Source organism: Pseudorca crassidens, chromosome 7 (assembly GCF_039906515.1).
Source record: "Pseudorca crassidens isolate mPseCra1 chromosome 7, mPseCra1.hap1, whole genome shotgun sequence".
In the NCBI taxonomy this organism is placed as follows: Eukaryota; Metazoa; Chordata; class Mammalia; order Artiodactyla; family Delphinidae; genus Pseudorca; species Pseudorca crassidens.
Window position 1 is genome coordinate 35,986,437 of NC_090302.1, and position 20,013 is coordinate 36,006,449.

At 50.7% G+C, this 20,013-nt stretch overlaps 1 protein-coding gene across 1 annotated transcript in view; it reads left to right on the top strand.

Moving 5' to 3' along the window:
• Window positions 1–20,013, top strand: part of PAX5 (paired box 5) — a 165,879-nt gene that overhangs the window by 104,149 nt on the left and 41,717 nt on the right. Inside the window, exon 6 of the mRNA XM_067742410.1 lies at window positions 18,872–18,973. Coding sequence (XP_067598511.1) covers window positions 18,872–18,973 — 102 coding nt within the window. The remainder of the gene's footprint in view (window positions 1–18,871; window positions 18,974–20,013) is intronic.

Below are 20,013 nucleotides of genomic sequence, written 5' to 3' on the forward strand. Positions count from 1 at the left end.
AGTAGCCCCCCGTTGACCCAGCTAGAGAAAAGCCCGCACACAGCAAGGAAGACCCAACACAGCCAAAAATAAAATAAATAAATTTAATAGAAAAAAAAGACTGTGATAAAATGTATTAAAAAAACCCCAAAAAACAAAAGAAGGGTGTTCAATGGTGTGAGTTGGCCAAAGATGTTTGAAGAATTAGGGAGCGAGCAAAGAGATCCAAGCTAGCAGGACTGAGAAGCACCATGGCTTTGGCGGTTAGGAGGGTCTTGTTCTTTGAGTCATTTATTGACTACAGTTAACCCCTCCCATAGGATTTGAGGCATCGTTAAATTCAGACCCAAGGACGTCTGCACACAGGTCAGAAAGCACCCAAAGAGTGGGGGAAGTGACTGTACTGGTCACCAGGAAAGCGCTAGAGAGAAGCTGCAGTGGGCCCTGGAGCCTGGAGGTGGGGTTGGGCTGTTTCTCCAGGATTTGATGACTCTTGCTGAGTAACTGGACTAAAGAGTAAGGGAGAGGGAAGAAGCAAGGACCCAGTGGCCCAGTCCCAGCCCCAGGGAGTTCTGGGGGTGACTAGAGGCACTTCCCTTTGCTAGAACTGAGCTTTGGCTGGCGGCTTTTCTCCAGTGGGTGTGATGGAAAGTTATCACCCATTGGTCTCAAAGAGAAAGCTTCCTGTTCTTAAGGACACAGACTCCCAGTACCTGACATAGGGCTTGGCCTAGAAGAAAGGCTTGGAAAGGTTTTCTGAATGAATGAATGAACCAGTAAGCATTTCTTTGGCCCCAGCTGAGCACCACGCCGCCTCCACGGGAAGACAGATGAATGAGTGGGACACCGTCCCTGCCCTGGAAGGGTTCAGTCTTGTGTCTTCTACGGACAGCCATCCTGGGCAGCCTGATGAGCGCTGTGACGTGGAGCGCGCACAGGGGTTCCGAGAGGACTAATGGGTGGGCAGGGCAGGGCGGGGCGGGGCATCTGAGAAGGTTTTCTGCAGGAGGTGGCGTGAGTGGTGTTTGCCCAGAGCCGCCAAGGCAGAGCAGCAACATTGCTGAGGTTTGGAGGCGGCTGGGGGAAAGCAAGCCATTTGGGACTGGAGCCGGGGCTGGGGAGCTGGAGGCTCCACTCCTCCAGCAGGAATGGAGGACAGCGAGGAGTCTGGACTTGATGCTGGGGTGGTGGGGGTGAGGAGTGCAGGGTCCGTCTGCAGAGGGGCTGGGGTCCTGGAGGAGGCTGGAGCCAGGCAGGGAGACAGTTGAGGGGTGGGTGGTGACAGGCGTCTGCGCTGGGGCCTGAGCTGGCCGTGGATGCGCAGGGGCTGTGACTTGGTGATACCTCCCCCAACGCCCACCCAGGGGCACCGGTGGGAGAGGCTGGGCCGTGGGTGCCAGGGTGTCCAGGACGGGACTTCTTGGTCAGGGGCGCCCTCATGATGCCACTCCAGACAGTGGAGTCACGCGGGCTGCCTCCTGCTGGTGTGTGGAGCGCAGGCAAACCACATGAGATCCCATCTCGCTCCTAATGTGCACCCGAGGACAAAATTAGATTGAGAAGTAAATGGGGCCGAAAATTTCTAAAGCATTTCCCGTCAAGAAGCTGTGTGATTGCGCGTTTTAATTCTCCCAGCCCTCCTGCACGGTGAGGTTCATTTTGGTGGGGACGGCCGAAGCAGAAGGAGCTCGTGATGGGAGGGGAACCTGGGCCCTGGGGCCTGGGCAGGAGGGGATGGGAGAGACCTTCGACCACGTGCTGGCCATGAGTCCAAGCTCCACGATGACCTGGTTTAGACCTCAAATAAACCTGTGAAATGGGTATTATATCCCATTTTGTAGACAAGGAAACTGAGTGGCAGAAATTAGGGAACCTGCTGAGACCACAGAAATAGTGCTTGGTTGCCGGGGGTAGCAAACACCGGCCCTCCGGACTTTAAAACTCAGGCTGGTGCCACATTGGGTTGTATGTTTGAATGTTTCCATTTTTTCACCAGAAGGGGCTCTGGCTTCTTCCTCCCTGTCATTCTCATTTCCTCCATCTCTCCTTCCTCCATGTCCAAAGCCCAGGAACCCTGGGAGGCAGGGCAAAGGGTATATCCCCATTCTGTGGATTTGGAAAGCGAGGCTCACGGAAGTGCAGTCATTTGTTGGTAGCACAGAGGGAAGAAGCCAGTGGCACATTCTGGGAAGTCTGATTCTTGTGTGTGTTCCCCTACCTGGTCCTGTCCGGCAGGTTCAATAAACATAGAGATGTGACAAAAATCGCACACACGCACACACGTGCACACACACAAATCGCACGGCAGGTTTAGATACAAATGGGCAGGAACCTGGCTTGTTCACCAGTGCCCACACCTGTTTGGATCGGGGGCTGTGGGAGCCGGAGGGCCTGGGCCTACTGTGTGAGGCAGTCTGGGAAAGGCCTCGCCCTCAAAGGGGCTTCTTCATTCACCTGCAGTATATAGGCAATTAGTGATTTTCCAACAATTAAGTTTTTTATTTCTGTTTTGTTTTGTTTTCGTTTTTGTCAAGAAAACTTTTGTTCAGATGAAATCTTCCTGGGAAGCCTTTATGTAAACAGTCAGAATTGAGGTTCAGTGGCTGAGAGGGTGGCCATCCCAGAGGCCCCCCGAGGTGCCCCAGGAAGCCCCAGTGAACACAGCTGGAACCCCTGCCTGGTTGACCTTTCGTGTCCTTTGGGCTCTGGTGCTCTCCAGTTCCAAAGTGGCTTTCAAGACAGTGTGAAGGCTACTCACACAGCGTGTGTGTTCTCTTCTCAGCCTCGCTCTCAGTGCCACATCTGGGATCTGATCCTCCTACCTTACACCCCAGATGCCCACCCACCTCACCCCAACTTCTGCCTGTGCCTGAGGAGACTCAGACCAGTCCCAAGCACGCTGCCCCTCGAGGCTCATTCACTGGCATGACGGGACCCACCAGTACTGCCCACCGGCCCTGACAGCCCGAGCCCTGTTCCCGATCCCCCTGGAGGAACCTTACCCCCTGAGACCCAGTTCCAGTCCTGCCGCCTCCAGGAAGCCTGCAGTCCGATTACAGGAACTGAATCTCAGGGCTGCTCTTTGCTGCATGTGGGATCTTTGCTACTCTGAGCCTCTCTAAGCCTCGGTTTCCCCAGCTGTGGTCACTGAGATGGTGAATAACTGGCAAATTGAACCCAGGCTGGATGGACTCGTGCACTTGTCCCCACGTGATGCCCCTGCTCAGTAGGGCCCGTTCCGTGTTGCACGAAGCACTCTCACTTCTGTGATCCCATTTGGGTCTCCTGATGGCCCAGGAGAGGGGCAGGGCACGGGCAATCCCAGAACTGGCAATGGCTTGCAAAGAAGAGCCCAAGCTACGCTGGGCTTCTCAGAAGCCCCGGCAGCTGACTCGGCCTCTCTGGGAGGGGAGTGCTGGGGAGGGCTGGGCTGGTGTTTCAGCAGCCTGCGACGCAGGCCAGCGGCACAATTTAATGCGTGTTCTCTGCAGCACATTAACTTGCCGTGTACCCTGGGAGGTGCCTCTGCGGGGTGGGCTTGGTTTTCCTCGGCAAGCAGCACACCTGCCCAGCCTGTGTCTCGTGTGGGCCCCCTCGGTGGTGGATTCCAATCTTACTGTGTTGTTTGGGGAAACAATTGGAGGGAGAGGGTGTCATCTGGTTCGGCTCTGTTGGTTCTGGGCCCATATCTCGTGACATCCCCCGGCCTGTTACCCTCTAGACCAGAAGTGGATGGGCCAAGGCACTGATTTAGGATTTGTGACAGGCCTTGGTCCCTTTTCAAGAGATCAGAAGCCTATCTGAGGCTTTTCTGACTTCAACATGTACCTATTGACTATTTCTTAAAATAAATGGGCTGTCAGCCCGACGTGGAAGGAGGCTGAGAACCTGATAATACACATTCCTCAGGCCTCTACCATTGTCTGATCTCCTCCCAGGTGGGTGGCCTGGGATCGGGACTCTGGGTTCACAGATGAGAATGTTCAGAGAGGGGAGGATCTGCCTGAAGGCCCAGTAGGACGTGGAGGGCGTTCTGACTCCCAGTCCAGGGCTTTTACACTCGGTCCTCAAGCCCTGACCTCACCCTTTAGCTGGAAAGGTCCAGTAGGTGCTTCCCACCATGCTTGACTTCATTTCAAACCCACCCTAGATTTGGAGCTTGGTGGTTAAGAGCACAGGCTGCCTGGTTTCTAATCCTGCCCCACAGCCCTGCCTGTGCAACCTCAGGCAAGTTACTTAACCCCTCTCAGCTTCAGTGGCCTCCTCTAAATACTGGAGGGAATTAGAAGCGTAGCTGGGAGCACTTACATGGGCCAGGCACCTTTCTAAGGGCCTCACCTGTAGTAACTCTTTCATCCCTTTTTTTTTTTTTTTTTTTTTTACTACTTTTGGCTGCGTCGGGTCTTCGTTGCTGCACGCGGGCTTTCTCTAGTTGCGGTGAGCAGGAGCTGCTCTTCATTGCGGTGCACGGGCTTCTCATTGCAGTGACTTCTCTTGTTGTGGAACATGGGCTCTAAGTGTGAGGGCTTCAGTAGTTGTGGCGCACGGGCTCAGTAGTTGTGGCTCGCCTGCTCTAGAGTGCAGGCTCAGTAGTTGTGGTGCATGGGCTTAGTTGCTCCACGGCATGTGGGATCTTCCTGGACCAGGGCTCGAACCCGTGTCCGCTGCATTGGCAGACAGATTCTTAACCACTGCGCCACCAGGGAAGCCCCTCTTTCATCCTTTTAAACACTCTAAGGAGGTGGTGTTATTATTAGCCCCATTTTATAGATGAGGAAACTGAGGTGAAATCTTGCCGAAGATTACAAAACAACTAGTCAGGAGCAGAGCTGGGATTTGAATCCAGTAGTCTGCTCCCAGAGCCGGTGCGTGTAACCGCTAGGCTCATCCTCTCAGTATCAGCAACAGCAATAATAATACTTCTACCTTGCAGGATTGTTTTGATGATTAAATGAGACAAGGCGCATAAAGCACGTAGAAGAGTACCTGGCAAATAGAGCTCAGCAGAGCTCCAGCCATCGTACGTGAATTCAGCTGCACGGCGGGGACACCCAGCGGTGGGTGGGTGAGCTTTCTGAGACTTTCCACCTTCGTGTAGAGTATGGCTTCCTTCTCCACTTACCGTCTTTCACACTTCGTTCTTCAAATGATTTATGGGGCACAAAGGAAGACAGGCGGCCCGAAAGGGCAGTGCGCTTGCGTAGGGAGTGGGCAGTGAGGGGCTCAAGCCAGGCACTCGCCTCATGCACAATCACCCCACCAGGGAGGAACTGTTGCGGAGCCTTCCTGCTTCCTTACACATGTGAGGAAAGGGAGGCTGGATCACTTGCCCAAGGTCACACGGCGGGTAGGAGTCAGGACTGGGATTTGGGCTCCGGATGGGCTTGTGTTTTTAGCTAACGGTGTGGTCTTTGCTGGGTTGGCAGTGGGGAGCCATTGCATGTTCTGACAATGGCTTGAGGAGAGCAGAGCCACACTTTCAAACACTGATCTGGCTGTGCTTTTGGGTGAGCTATGGAGCTATGGTGGCACCACTGAGTGTTTGCTCTGTGCTGGGGGCTTTACATGCATTTGTTAACTTAATCCACGCAGCAACACAATGAGGCAGATCTTCATGTACAGATGAGAAAACGGACACAGAGAGGCTAAGCAACTTGCTCAAGATCACACAGCCAACGAGGGTGGACCCAGGGTCAGAATTGAGACTGCCAGGCTGTGGCCTCTGTCCCTAACTACCATGCCACACTGTGCCCTTTTACAAAGATTTAAAGTCCCCCAATCTAGAAGGTCACCTCAGGGGAACTCGTTGATTTCTGTGTATTCACTTATTCATTCCACTTTCCATTTAGTAATCGTCTAGTTTATGTATAAACCAATTCTTGGGAAGGAAGAGACTCCCAACCATTAGATTTGGGAAGTGTGTTCTGCGTTAGCAGCCTGGGGTGGGTAAACGTGATGAGAATGTTGTCAGCCCTGAGTCAGGGTGGCGGGGGGACTGGGACACCTCCAAGTTTCAGTCCAGCCATGGGACTCCATGGTTCCGAGACATTGGGAGGCAAGAATACATTTTCAATATCCTCCAGCCAGCTTGGGTGGGTGCATACCATAACCAGGAGTGGAGGTGAGGAGGGTTTCCATCAGCAGTCGTATCTCCTGGTGGTCTTTTCCATTGCCATGCACCGTACAAGGGTTCTCCAAGGACCCATCCTGGACTGAGATGGACAATTGGGCTTTTCTCCATCTGCTACTTTTTTTTTTTTTTGCGGTACGCGGGCCTCTCACTGTTGTGGCCTCTCCCGCTGCGGAGCACAGCCTCCGGATGCGCAGGCTCAGCAGCCATAGCTCACAGGCGCAGCCGCTCCGCGGCATGTGGGATCCTCCCGGACCGGGAAACGAACCCGTGTCCCCTGCATCGGCAGGCGGACTCTCAACCACTGCGCCACCAGGGAAGCCCATCCATCTGCTACTTATGATTATATAGGTCCCAAGCCAGCTTTCAAAACACTGGTTTGTCATATCAGTTTCTCAGATAAGAGATGCACATAATCATGCTGGAGAGACAGAAGTTCACCCTCCTCCAATGACAGCACCCGGGTTCATCCCCGTGAACCAGCATCCCTGAACCTCGACCGCTGCAGTGGCGAAGGCTCTGGAGGTCTGCAAGCAGGCAGTTTGCCCTCCACCAAGCACCCCAGACTGTTGAGGTTTGGGCTTCTTATGTCGGATTATATTGTTTTCCCGTCTCCATCCTTGCTGCTCACCTGTCACTTCTCCTAACATCAGTTTGCCTGGCTCTATAAGTCTCTCTCCCTCTTCTTATTTTGCTGTTTTCAATCTGCTGGCAGCTGGGAAACCAAGCCACTGAGCTCGTTGGAACTGTGTGCAGATGAGGACCCGGCCTGCCAGAGCTGGTACCCAGGGGGGCTCTAGGGACAGGCTTTGTGCCCACCTTTTGGCTACTCACAGCCAGATTGTCAGGACTGAGGTTCCCTGATGGCATATTTTGGATGGGCGGGACATCACTGCATTTTCTGTCCGTGCAGGGCTGGTTGCTGGCGTGGGGGAGGCCTGGTGGGACCATAAGCTGTGGATCTTTGACTTGGCCAAGATGCTTCTGGCATCGTGATGCTGTCCTTGAAAGCAAGGAGTTCCCACCATGACAGCTCTGGCCCAGAGCTGCTGAGGTGGGAGCAGCGGGGGGGGGGGGGGGGGGGTAGTGTGCCCTTTGTGCATCCTAGATTCATTATTACCTCCCCTTCAAGACCGTCAGTGAGCCCCTTGGGGCACAGACAGTGTCTGATTCTTAAGAAAAAGTTAATTTTAAATCAGAAAGTTCATTTTGAATAAAAAGTAATACATGCATGTGGTTAAATATTTAAACCATACAGAAAAATATAAAATGAAAAATAGTTCTCCTTTCCCCAACCTCAGCCCTCCCATCCGTAATCGCTCACCCCAAAGTTAACCGTGTCTTGTGTATACTTTCAGTAACATGTTTATGCATCTATCAGCAGATAGATTTATCCACTTTTTACTGGCACAAATAAAATCACACTGTGCACAGTGCTCTTCTGCACTTTGCTTTATTCACTCAATAATGTATATTGGAGCTCTTTTCACAGTCCGCACACTCAAATCTGCCTCATTGTTTTTCAGAAGTGTGCAGTATTCCATCACAGGGAAGTATCATAATTTATTTAATCCAGCCATTATGATAGACACTTGGATTGTCTCCCTCCCTCCCCACCTTCCCTCGTTCCTTCCCATTAAATGTAAACCTTGGTGTACTTTTCTGTGTGTTTCCGTAGGTAAAGTCCTAGAAGTAGAATTGCAGGTCAAAAGGAGGTGTGTTTTGTTTTTTGCAATTCACCTTTTGAAGAAGAATCATGAGGGGAGGGGGGTGGTAAAGGTAGGGACTCTGGCATCAGTTGGCCTCAGTTTGCCTCCAAGTGCCACCATCTTATCTGCAAATTAGGGATTATAAAGGTTTATATCTCCCAGGGTGGCTGTGACGCTTAAATGAGATCATACATACAAGCACTTCGAATGGTGCCTGGTGCATGGTAAGAGCTGAATAAACAATCATTGTTATTGTTGTGGATATTATTATTATTACTGTTATTATCATCTCCAGGTCCTCTGGTGCTAGAACTCAGTAGGGATCAGATAATGCATGAATGAATGAGTGAACAAATGAATGAGTGAAGACCTGAGCTAGCCCACAGTGGCCCTTGCTGTCCTCTTGCTGTAAATACTGGCTTCTGCCTCTCCCTGCAGCAGCACCTGTCCTGGCAGGGATGCCCGGAACCATGAGCGCGGCAGAGCCACTTTGCAGTCTTATTCACTAGAACCCTGCCTTTGTTGGTTTATTACGTTGGATCAACAGTTGCTAGTTGAGGCAGATCATGTCATAAATGTACATGGAAATATTGACTGAGCCCCAGTATCTGCTCTAAAATTCCAGGCAGATGAAATTCAAACATTTTCTTGAAATTGAAACACAGTTGTTGGAGTCCGGAAGTTCCCAGTGATTCCCGGGGAGCAGATGAGGTCGGTTGGAATGAAGGAATGGGGAGGCTTGAGGCTGCAAAGTAAACAGAGCCCTGAGGAATTCTCAGAGTTGTCTTCCCTGCTGGACACATCCAGATTAGATCTTTAGCCAGGGCAATTAGAGGAGGGCTAATCAGAATTAGTTGAAAGTGGGGATTAAGTAATTTGGGGGAAAGAAATTGAGGGTTATTCTTTCTAAGTAAATAACACCGCCTAAACTAATGGCTGATAAACCTGTCATTAGGAGCTGGGGCCAGGTCTGCTTTAATGACTGGATAGGCCCCTCTGCAATTAGCACGTCATCGTGTGCAGGCAATTGGACTACTCCCTCATTGCCAGCCTTTCCCCTCTAGGTGAAACACTCCCCCTGCACTCCCCAGCTCACACACCCTTTGCTTGTGGCAGTTCTGAACAAAGGGAGACTCCGGAGCAGCCCCTGTTCAAACTGTCACACATTTCAAACGCCAGCTGGAAAGAATGAGCCTGGTGGCATACGCACTTCGTGTACACACACGCCGGGGGTTTGTGCAGCAGGATTAATCCCCTTCCCAGATCCTGGGTGTTGGGTTGTTCGTCTCTCCCTCTCCTACGGTGGCAATTGTTTACTGTCACCTGCTTTGGTGTTGGTTGAAAATCTTCAACTCATCTCACTCACGGTTTGTTGGCTTTTTCCTATAACGAGTGTCAATGTATAATTTTTTAAAAATTAAGAACATAGCTCATGTACAAATAGAGAATGAACACATGAAGATTTTACTCAACTCGTATTAATGAGCGAACCTATAAAGAGATAAAAGTGGTTCCAAGAGGGCTTCCCTGGTGGTGCAGTGGTTGAGAGTCCGCCTGCCGGTGCAGGGGACACAGGTTCATGCCCCGGTCCGGGAAGATCCCACATGCCGCAGAGTGGCTGGGCCCGTGAGCCATGGCCGCTGAGCCTGAGCGTCCGGAGCCTGAGCGTCCGGAGCCTGTGCTCCGCAACGGGAGATGCCACAAGAGTAAGAGGCCCACGTACCGCAAAAAAAAAAAAAAAAAAAAAAAAAAAAGTGGTTCCAAGAACATTTGAGGAACAGGGTTTATATTGTCCATGGAGAAAGGCATTTTTTTTAAATGTTGGAATAAAATTGCTAGATTAGATACAAAATTGGTTAATGCCCTACAGGGCAATAAACCCAAACCTTTGGGGTTATCTTTTCTACTTGATAGAAATCTACACATTAATGTGTAACTTCCCTATTTCTAGGTTCTAATCAAACAGTAAAGAATCATCAAACACAGGTATATTCTCTTAGAAGTATGATCCTTGGGTGTGCCTGTTAAATAGTGCCCCGTGACATTGAAAGGCTATGCTCCCCACCTTTATGACCTTTTCTTTTTAAGTTTTCATAATGTTTCTTAACATGCAAAAGGCTTTCTCATGGTTCTGTGACTCTGAGGAAGTGTTTTCTGAGAAAATGTTGTAGAAGTAGAAGTGTCTGCAGTTCTGGTTAAATTATTGAACCAAGATAGAATCAGAAGTGTTGGCTTCGGAGCCCTCACTGAGTTCCTGCGCGATTCCAAGCTGTCCTTCAGGGTGAGCTGAGCGGTTTGGTGGCTGGATGCCGGGACTCTGGAAGAGCAGCCTTGACAGGCCATCCAGACAGACGGTAGGGCAGGGACAGGGCAGGGGCTGAGGGGAGGTTGCCAGGAAACAGAGTGAAGGGAAGAACAGTCTGACCTGGCAGGTCGGGCCAGGGAGGAGAGGGCACCGAGGCAATGGAGAGTCAGGAGGGGCTTGGGGACTGACTGGGCTTGAGGGAGAACGGGTGTCTTGGAAGCTGGCATGGCTGGGAGGCTGGGGCTGTCCCCGCCGCCCCCAGAAACAAGGAAGATGCCAGGAGGTTAGGATGGCCCCAGGGAGCTGGCTGTGGTTGTGCCCCAGTTTCTCAGCAGTCGCCTCCTGCAGTGCTTTTCCTCCATCCCCTGGCCTGTTCTGCCCAGCACGGTGGTTACTCTTTCGTAGTTACCTACACCCAGGCAGGGCTCATGTCCTTAAAAGGCCTGGCAGCTGGTGAAGCTGGTGGGGGTGTTGGTGTGGGGAGGTTCAGACAGGATTCGAGAGCTTTGAGGATAGAAAGGGCTGAGATTGGCCATCTGAGGGCTAAACATGGGCTTCAGATAAGTTTTCTTTGGCCCTCAGTGTACATATTAGAAACTGGATTTGAGTCAACATTCATGTAGACAGGCGATTCCCAAATGAAATGAAACCAGCTTCTTCTGAAAACTAGCCACAGCCGAGTAGGAGCTGCTTTCCGGGCCAGGTGCCTGGTCGCCCTTGTGGACATTTGGTGAGGGGGCCGTGGCAATAAAGTGCAGGTCGACGGCCCCCATCTCCTGCCGTAAGTTCCTTTCCTGAAGACAGAAACAAGACTGATGCTTACCCTCCTTTCACTAGGATTTAATCCAGGGGCCCCAGGGTACCTGATGCTTTAGGCAGGAGTGCTGAGGCTAGGCGGGCAGGAACTGCCATCTCTATAGCAGCTGGCCCGGCCTCCATTTCCAACAACACAGGGGTAAAATGAGGCCTCTGACCTATAGGATGTTGGAGCAGAAAAATCCCTCAGAGGCCATCTGTTCCCACTGCTTGAGTGTTCTGATGGGAAAACTAAGGCCCAGAGAGGTGGCAGAACTTACCTGAGGTCACACAGCAAGTCACCATTGCCCCGGCCTGGGGTGTGCAGACTTCCTGGGCATGAAGAGTCCCCAGTGGATATGATCGCCAGTTTGGAAGGGACTTTGCCTTCCCCAACCAGCTCCGCCATATTCCCTTAGAGCTTGGGCTTTGTGGGTGGAGACTCCCCTCCTCTGGGCAGAACCTCCAACCCAGGGATGTCAAGGCTGGCAGACCCTCTCTGACCATTGAACCATCACCAGCATCCTGCTCCCATCTTGTTCACAATAATTCATGCCTTCTCAGTGGCTTGCTTTCTTCTTTCGCTCACACACACAGTCAGGCAGATAGAGGGGGAGTTTGGTTGGTGCCCTGCGGTATTCAAAATGAAGGGTTTGCACACTGTCAGGGTAATGAATTCTGTAAGGGTTTGAAGTGAGGGGATGGGAGGATCTCCATGTCATGTGTCTGGGAGTGACAACCCCCAGTGGTTAATTACTGCCACACGATGAGAATGGAGCTGGTAGCAAAATGAGATAAGTTCATTATGAGCTAAATTTGAAGTTAATTGGATTCAGATTTCCCCCCATTAGTGTACATAGGGAGAGCCTACCTAGAAATGGCCTGTATGAAAAAGAAAAAGTTGCATCCAAACAAAAAAACAGATAAATCAGGGCTAGTTATCTTGTGGAGTCCATGATGAAGGGCTTTCTGAGATGTTGATGAGGTGGGAACCGAAGTTTCTTTCAGACGGGAGAACCAATGTCTTTTGATTAATTTCACCTTGGCAGACGTTTTCTGAGCACCTACTGTGTGCCCGGCCAGTGCAGGGAAGGGAGGGATGTGAGCAGCTCTTGCTGTCTGGGGACCTCCAGTTTACGGGCAGGAAAAGGACAAGTGCCCAGTGCACTGGGGGAGTGTGAGGCATTCTGGTGCCAGAATGCCTAAGTTTGGATATGGCTCCATTTCTTACTAGCTGTGAGACCTTGTGCAGGTACCTAACCTCTTTGTGTTTTAGTTCCACATCTGTAAAATGGGGATAATAGTAGGACTTACCTAACAGAGTTTCTGAGGATTAAATTAAATCTACAAAACACAGTGAACAGTGTTTGGAATGCTGCCTAGTGTTAGAACAGTGCCTGGCATATAGTAAGTGCTGCAAAAAAGTTAACGATCATGATTATCAGCTGTACGACCTTGGGCACATCAACTGCTTGAGGCCTTCATTTCCTCATCTGTAGAGTGGGGAAAATAATAGTACCCACATTCTGGGGTTGTTGTGAGTGTTGACTGAGATAAGGCATGTGAAGTACTGGCCCAGGGCCTGGCTCATGGGAACCTCTAAGGAAGTTGTTGCTCTGTTGGTTGACTAGTCACCAAAGTGGCCCAGATTCAAGGCAAGGGGACATAGACCCCTTCCCTCTACGAGAAGGCTAGCAAAGAAGACATGTTTTGCAGACACGTTTTAATACTGTCACAGCAAGCACCGCATTGTTTTGCTTCCAATAAATACGCTCTGTTTCCGATTACAAAAGGAAGACTGAAGCTCAGATGATTGTATTACTTTCCAAAGGTCACACAGCTGGGAAGTGGTGGTGCTAAGTTTGCACCCAGACCTGTGTGATTCCAAATTCCACACCCCCTGCCCGTCCCAGGAGTCCAGATTTGACTCTGGAGGCAACTGGGGGCCTGTAGGAAAGTTGAGCAGGTGAAGGTGGCTTCCTGCCCCCTGGAGCCTGACACCCTCTGCGCTGGCTTGAGCATCTCCTCCCTCGGGATGGGTCTGGCCTCCAGAGGCCACTTCCTCCACCAGTGTCAGCTAAGCCAGCCCTGCGCCCTCTCCCCTTCACTCGTTTGTATTTTGAGCATTCCAAACTCACACACCTCCAGGGCCAAGAGTCTACTTTTGTCCCTTCCCTACCATCATCCCTCTGTGGTTTTCCAAAGTTAGTCATTTGGAACCTGAACTTGAAGTTCCCTAAGGGTTCTGACCTGGGATTGTGTGGAGGACAGCAACCTGCTGCAAAGGCGCGGGGCAACCAGGGTTCAGTTCCTGGCTTCCATCACCCGTGCCAGGTGCAGCCCTCCGGCTCCTCGATCTTCTGCACAGCTGCACGGCACCCCAGTGTGTGTGCGCACCACAGTTTATTCACCCAGTTCTCTAGGCTTGGGCCTTTAGATCGTTTCCAGTAATTTGTAGTTAGAAATAGTGCTGCAGTGACTAACCCGTGTGTATGCATTTGCGTATTGCTGAAGGCGTATGTATGTTCAGGGTAAATCCCTAGAAGTGAGATTGCCTGTTAGAAGGGTAAACGCTTGTGCAGTTTTGTTAGGTGTTGCCAAATCCCCCTCCACATGGGGTTGTACAATTTTGCATTTAATTTGCATTTCTAGTATTATGAGTAAACTGAACGTCTTTTCAATTTGTTTGTCATTTTACATATATATATATATAAATATTTTTGGTGAGTTTTATGTTCACGAATTTTGGCCATTTTTCTACGGGACTTTTGTTCTTTTCCCTTTGATTCTTATGTGCTCTTGATATATCAGGATAGTAGCCGTTTATCTACGGTATATGCTGCAAATAGTTTCTTCCAGTCTGTCATTTATCATTTGACCTTGCTTATTTTGTTTTTACCAGGCAAGAGGTTTTTGGTCTGTTTTATTAAGTAATCCAATTTATCAATTTTTTCTTTTATTGAATATTTTTTCCTTAAAGATAATTTTATTTGGTTTCAGAAACAGTTTAATACTATGTCCTTCCTACATTTTTGGTGTCAAATGACTTTTTCTTTTTAAAGATTATGCTGATGATAGATGGCAAGAATAAAAAATAACAGTGCTATTGAGATATACTTCACACAATGCACCCATATGAGGTGTACAACTCAATGATTTTTAGTGCACTCACAAAGTCATGCAACCATCACCATGACCAATTTTAGAACATTGCACCCCCCCCAAAAAAAAGACCTCCTATCCATTAGCAGTTCCTCCCTTCCCCCTATTTCCCACCCCCAGACTAAGGCAACCACTAATCTACTTTTTGTCTCCATAGATTTGCCTATTCTGGACATTTTATATTAATAGAATCATGCAATATGTAGTCTTTTGTGGCTGGCTTCTTTCACTTAGCATAATGATTTCAAGGTCATCCATGTTGTAGCATGTATCAGTACTTCATTCCTTTTTATTGCCAAATATTCCATTGTATGGATACACCATATTTTCTTTATCCATTCATCAATTGATGGATATTCGAATAGTTTCCACTTTTTGGCTACTATGAATAATGCTGCTTTAAGCATACGTGTACATGTTTTGTGTGGACATATGTTTTTGTTTCTCTTGGAGTGAATTACTGGGTCACATGGTAACTCTATGTTTAACTTTTTGCGGAACTTCCAGACTTTTCTGAAGTGGCTGCACCATTTTATATTCCCACCAGCAGTGTATAAGGGTTCCAATTTTCCACATCTTTCCCAATGCTGTCAAAAATCTGTCTTTTTGATTATAGCCATTCTAATGGGTACAAAGTGGTGTTTCATTGTGGTTTTGATTTGCATTTCCCTGATAGCGAATTGGCCATTTTTGTATATCTTCTTTAGATGAATGTGTATTCAGATCCTTTGCCCATTTTTACACTGAGTTGCTTGTCTTTTTATTATCGAGCTGTAAGTGTTCTTTAATTTTAGCCAATGCCTTTTCCACAGCTTTGATATAATCTTATGGTTTTCCTCTTTTGATATATTAATATGAATTCCCAATGAATGCTTTAATATTGAAGCGCCCTGGCATACCTGGCATAAACCTTATTTGGTCATGTGTACTCTTCTCTCTATATGTTGCTTCATCAGTGAGATAGTAGGGTTTTTTTGCATGCATATTAATAAATTGTGAGACTGGCCATTAATTTTCATTTCTGTGCACCTTTGTTCAGTCTTTAAATCAGGATCATTTTGCTAGCTTGGCAAAATGAAGATTTTCTTAGTTTTATGTATCCCGGATCAGCTTAATAATAGAAGTATGTGTTCCTTGAAGGTTTAAAAGAACTTGCCAAAAACAAAAACAAACTTGCCCAAGAAGCTAAATGGGTGAGGCACCTTATTTTAAAAAATAATTTTAAATAACTTTTTCTGTTTTTTCTAAGACGATTGGGCTGTTCATATTTTCTACCTCTTCTTGAGTTAGTTTTGCTAATTCATGTTTTCCTAGACCGTTGTCCCTTTTGACGAGATTTCCACATTTAATAGCTAGAGCGTCCACGCGTTTTCTTATGTTTTTAAAATATCATCTCTTCCATATCTCTGCTTGTATCTTCTCCTCATTCCTGACCTTGATATTTGTGTCTTTTTTGAATCTTGCCCTAGGTTTGTGTCTCATTGGTCTTTTCAAAGAACAACTCTTGGTTGTATTTATTATTTATTATTGTGTATATTTATTATTGTGTCTGCTTTTCTGGTTCCAAATTCATTATTTTCTGCTTTTCTTTATCGATTCCTTCCTCCTCCTTTCCTTAGGTTCATTTTATTGCTTTTTTATCTAGCTTCCTGAGTTGAGTGCTTTGGTGAGGCACTGCATTTCTGCTTTTGGGATCAGGGTTTTAAAGCATATATAACAGTGGCAGAAACCGTTGAGGTTCAGATGTGACCAAAAGGACAGCCCCTGTTGAAGAAAGAACCAAATCCCAGGAGACAGGAGAGCTGGATTCCAGTCCCAGCCTTGCCTCAAATCAGTAGAGTGTCGTGGGCAAGTCCCTTCCCTTCTCAGGAGCCTCTTATCCATTTCAGGCAGACAGGTGGGATGTGGACCTCGTGGGGCTTGGCCCCAGGAGCCCCCCTGCACCAGGCAGCCTCCTATCAGGATAATGCCTGCATCTTTCAGGAGGCAGATCTGGCCTCCTGCTGGTGTGGTCCTGGCTCCCACCTCAACACATATATCACAAAAACCGTGTAGTTGAATTTCCTTCTGCACGAGGGAGCCAGTAAGCCATGGTGACACTGTGGCCTGAAGGCAGGGCTCAGCCTGCTGTCCCAGCTGAGAGTCGGGTGGACAGAAGCACAGCCAGGTACCTGTGCAAGGCAGTGGAGTGGACTGGCTAAACACATGGTCTTTGCCACTGGATTGCTTGGGTTCAGACCCTGGCCCTTACTGTGCAACCTTGGACAAATTACTTGACCTTTCTCCGTCTCATTATCCTATAAAGTGGGGAAAGTATCGGTACCTTACCTCATGGGGTTGTTGAGGGTTAAATGAGTTGATGATTTAAAAGGCTGAGAACAGAGCCTGGTGTTTACAATTTCTATGTAAGTGTTTGTGGTTTGAGTCTGGGGCCGGGGCCGAGTGGTTGCTGCACGGGTTGGTAGGGAAGCCGACGCATTAGAACAGCCCCAGCCTGCGCTCTCTCTACTCGTTTCACAGTCTGGCCCCTGGCACCACGATCTTGCACCGAGCATTCTGACACTTGTGCTCACTCTGCTTCCTGAGACATCTTTTCAGTGGCCCTTGGGTCACCAAATCTCTGTAGCAAGTGTGGAGAAGACTGTGTTGGGCCTGGGTGCTCCCCCAACCCCCAACAGGATGCTGCTTAAGATAGAGGTGGCTCCTGGGCTGATGTTAGGAAACATGGGCCAGTTGCTCCCCTCTCCCTGCCGTGGGTCTCAGCGTTTTCGTCTGCAAAATGGCACAGGGGTTGGTCAAGAAGAGCTCTGCGAGCCCTTGACCCCAGATGGAGGGGAGTATTATGGCCTCCAGAGAGTTCCTGCTTCTCTAGCAGGGCCTTTCATCCACTTAAACGTTTGTAGGCCTCCGCCATTCCAGCTGTGGGGTGCAAAGACTTGATCCTGGAGCTTAGACTCTGTGCGGAAAGGAGCTGCCGTGGAGGGCTGTGGTTGCTGGGTCAGAAGAGGGAGGGGATGCGGGGGGGCGGGGCGGGGGAAAGCCTCTTGAAATCACCATGTAAGTGTGGTCAGTTCTGTCAACCCCACTTTTCTGTCTGATCTCAGCTCTCATGGGGAGTCACGTGCAGTTCGGGGGGCAATCAGGACTCCAGGAGGTAAACCTTGGGGCACCTGCTGTGCTGCAGCAATGCCGCATGTGAAGAGACACGAGCCATGCTTGTCACAAGCCAGATGCCCAGTCCAAAGCCAGGGAGGTGCTGAGCAGAGGACGGGGGCAGGGGGCCTGCTGTCGAGCAGCTGCCTTGTGCTCTGTAAGGGTCTGGAAGACAAGCAGAACCTGTGAAATGAGGCAGCCTCTGGGCGCTGGCTGGACAGTCTTTGAGGGACTGGCACTAGAAGGGCTGTTCTTTCATATGGGGACCATTTATAGGCTCATAAATGGTCGCTGCCTTGGAGTCTCTGGGGGGCATTGGTCAGAGATGGTCCCTCCTCTTTGGCCACCTGCTAGCGGTGCTGGAGCTCAAAGTCGTGTACTTGTGTCCTGCTGGCAGCACCCCACTGGGCCCTAGGGGAGGCCCCTGGGCCCCAGCCTGGCTCTGCGGGGTCAGGGGCTGGTCCCCCACACCGCTGGACCTCTTCTGGCCTTCAGTGTCCACATCCAGAAGAGGGCAAGGTTCTGCCTTCTCTCCCTCCCTCATCCCAAGGCCGCCTTCTCTCCCTCCCAAGGCCACCTGATTTCCCACCCATTTCCCAGGATGGCTGACAGCAGGGGCATCCCTTTCTTTTAGGGGCAACTGCCGATTCCGCCCACCAGGGGAGGGTCTCGTCCTCAGAGCTCAGCAGGTAATCACTGCGCAGTCCCATCTCCCAGGGTCTGGATTGTTGGTCTTGTGCGTGAGCACCTGGGTACATACGTGTGACTGGCAATGTTTGAAGAGCTGTAGCCCTGCTCTTTCCCTGAGCGGCAGACCTCAGTGGCACTTCCCTTACACAGTTCTACCACTTTGGGGTTTTCTTCCACACGGCCTGGAACGCAGACCACTTGGCTGCTGCATTCATTCACACATTTTTTCATGAAGACCTACTATAGGTGCCAAGCCCCATGGTGGAGGCAGGTGTTCTGGGTGCTGAACAAGGTGTCGCCCCTGCCCTCAGGAGCTGACAGCCTGCAGTGAGGTGGACATGTGCCCACTGGATGTCTGCCCCCGAGGGCTGAGGCCGTAACCTCCATGTCCCACAGTCCAGAACAGCAGTGTCTGGTGTCAGGAGGTGCGTCCTGCACCATCACTGAATGAATGACAAGCTCTAGGCCCAAAGAGGAAAAGTTCAGTGAGGACCAGATACAGGTCTGAGGCAGGAAGAGCCCCACCCACTGTCGAGGAAGAGGAGGAGGGAGGCAGTTGAGCTGGTCTTTGAAGGCGGGTAGTGTTGGGCCGTGTGCAGAGGGCACAGCAGAAGAAAAGGTGTGGGATGGAGAAGTCCAAGCCCTGCTTGGGGAGTAGAGGGCAAGGGGAGCTGGTCAGAGCTCCAGTTTCCCAGGGGTGTGGCAGAGCCATCCCTGCTTCCTGCTGAGTGGAGCCTGGGCGGCTGGAGGGGTGGGTAAGTGTGTGTGTGTGTGTGTGTGTGTGTGTGCGCGCGCGCGCGCGCGCGCGCGTGCACATGCACGTGGACTGGGGGCACATTGGTGTTAAGCATCCAGACGTGACAAATGTGCAGATGTCCAGGGAGCTGTGGACATGAGCAGCTGGCCGTGGAGATGCTCACCCTGTGATTTGTTGCTTTGATTCCTCAGGCCGCGACTTGGCGAGCACGACCCTCCCCGGGTACCCTCCGCATGTCCCCCCCGCCGGACAGGGCAGCTACTCAGCGCCGACACTGACAGGGATGGTGCCTGGTGAGTTTGCACTGTCTGCGTCTCTGTAGCAGGCGACGTTCGGGGTTCCGGGGGGCATCCCCGCAAACAGCACAGATGACCTCTCTGCTTCTGAGAAGTGGACCTGAATAAATGAGGCAGAGGTCTGCACTGTCGGCCTCTTTCTCTGCAGCTGGGTTGGCAGTGGGGCTGGACCAGCCAGCGGCAGCACGTCTGAGGACATCAGAGAGAGGGGGGCCCTTGACTGTCGCTCACACACCCCTCACTGGCTACACAGGAAGCCTGAACACGGAGGGGGCCGGGATCTGGCCCAAGGTCAGAGAGGGGCTGGGACGTGCCTAAGTCACCCATCAAGTAGGAGGCAGAGCCACGACTAGAAGCCATGACCCAGCGTGAACCACCCTTAGACCAGGCAGGAGGGCCCCTGCTCTGGAGCCTCCTCCACACTGCAGGGGCAGTGTCCCCCCACCCATGGACTGGGGAGTCTGCAGGCCAAGGGGATGTGCCCATCTGGTGCCCATACCCCTCCTTCTAGCCCACCCAGGGGTCCTGCCCAAACAGCCCTAAGCCTCTTCCAGCCTCCTCCCAGCCCACGTCCCAGATGCGTGCACCCCAGGGCCTGAGGACCGACTCTTCGTGGACGGTGTGGACAGAGCTTGGACGTGAAGGCTGGGCGTCCACACCTGTGTTTGAGGCCGGGGTGAGGATGAGTGGGCTGGGCATGGGAAAGGAAGCTAGGCAGACCAGAGCTTGGGTGGGCTTTCCCCACGTAGCCAGAGCCCGGCGCAGGCGCCCAGGAGTCCCAGAATTCTGAACTCGCTCCTGGCCTTCCAGGTTATTACAAAGATGTATTTAACAAGGTAGGAGGACAGAGCATATTTCATTTAATGGCTTGTTAGCTTGATTTATGACTTTTAAATATGAGACATATGGAAAATGGCCTCCGTGTGTACTCTTGCCCTGGGCCTTGCCAACGCAGGGGAGGCCTGCCGGGTTCGCGCCTGCAAAGCCTTTGCCTTTTCTGCCGCCAGGATGGGCCGTGGCAGAGCACAGGGAGACAC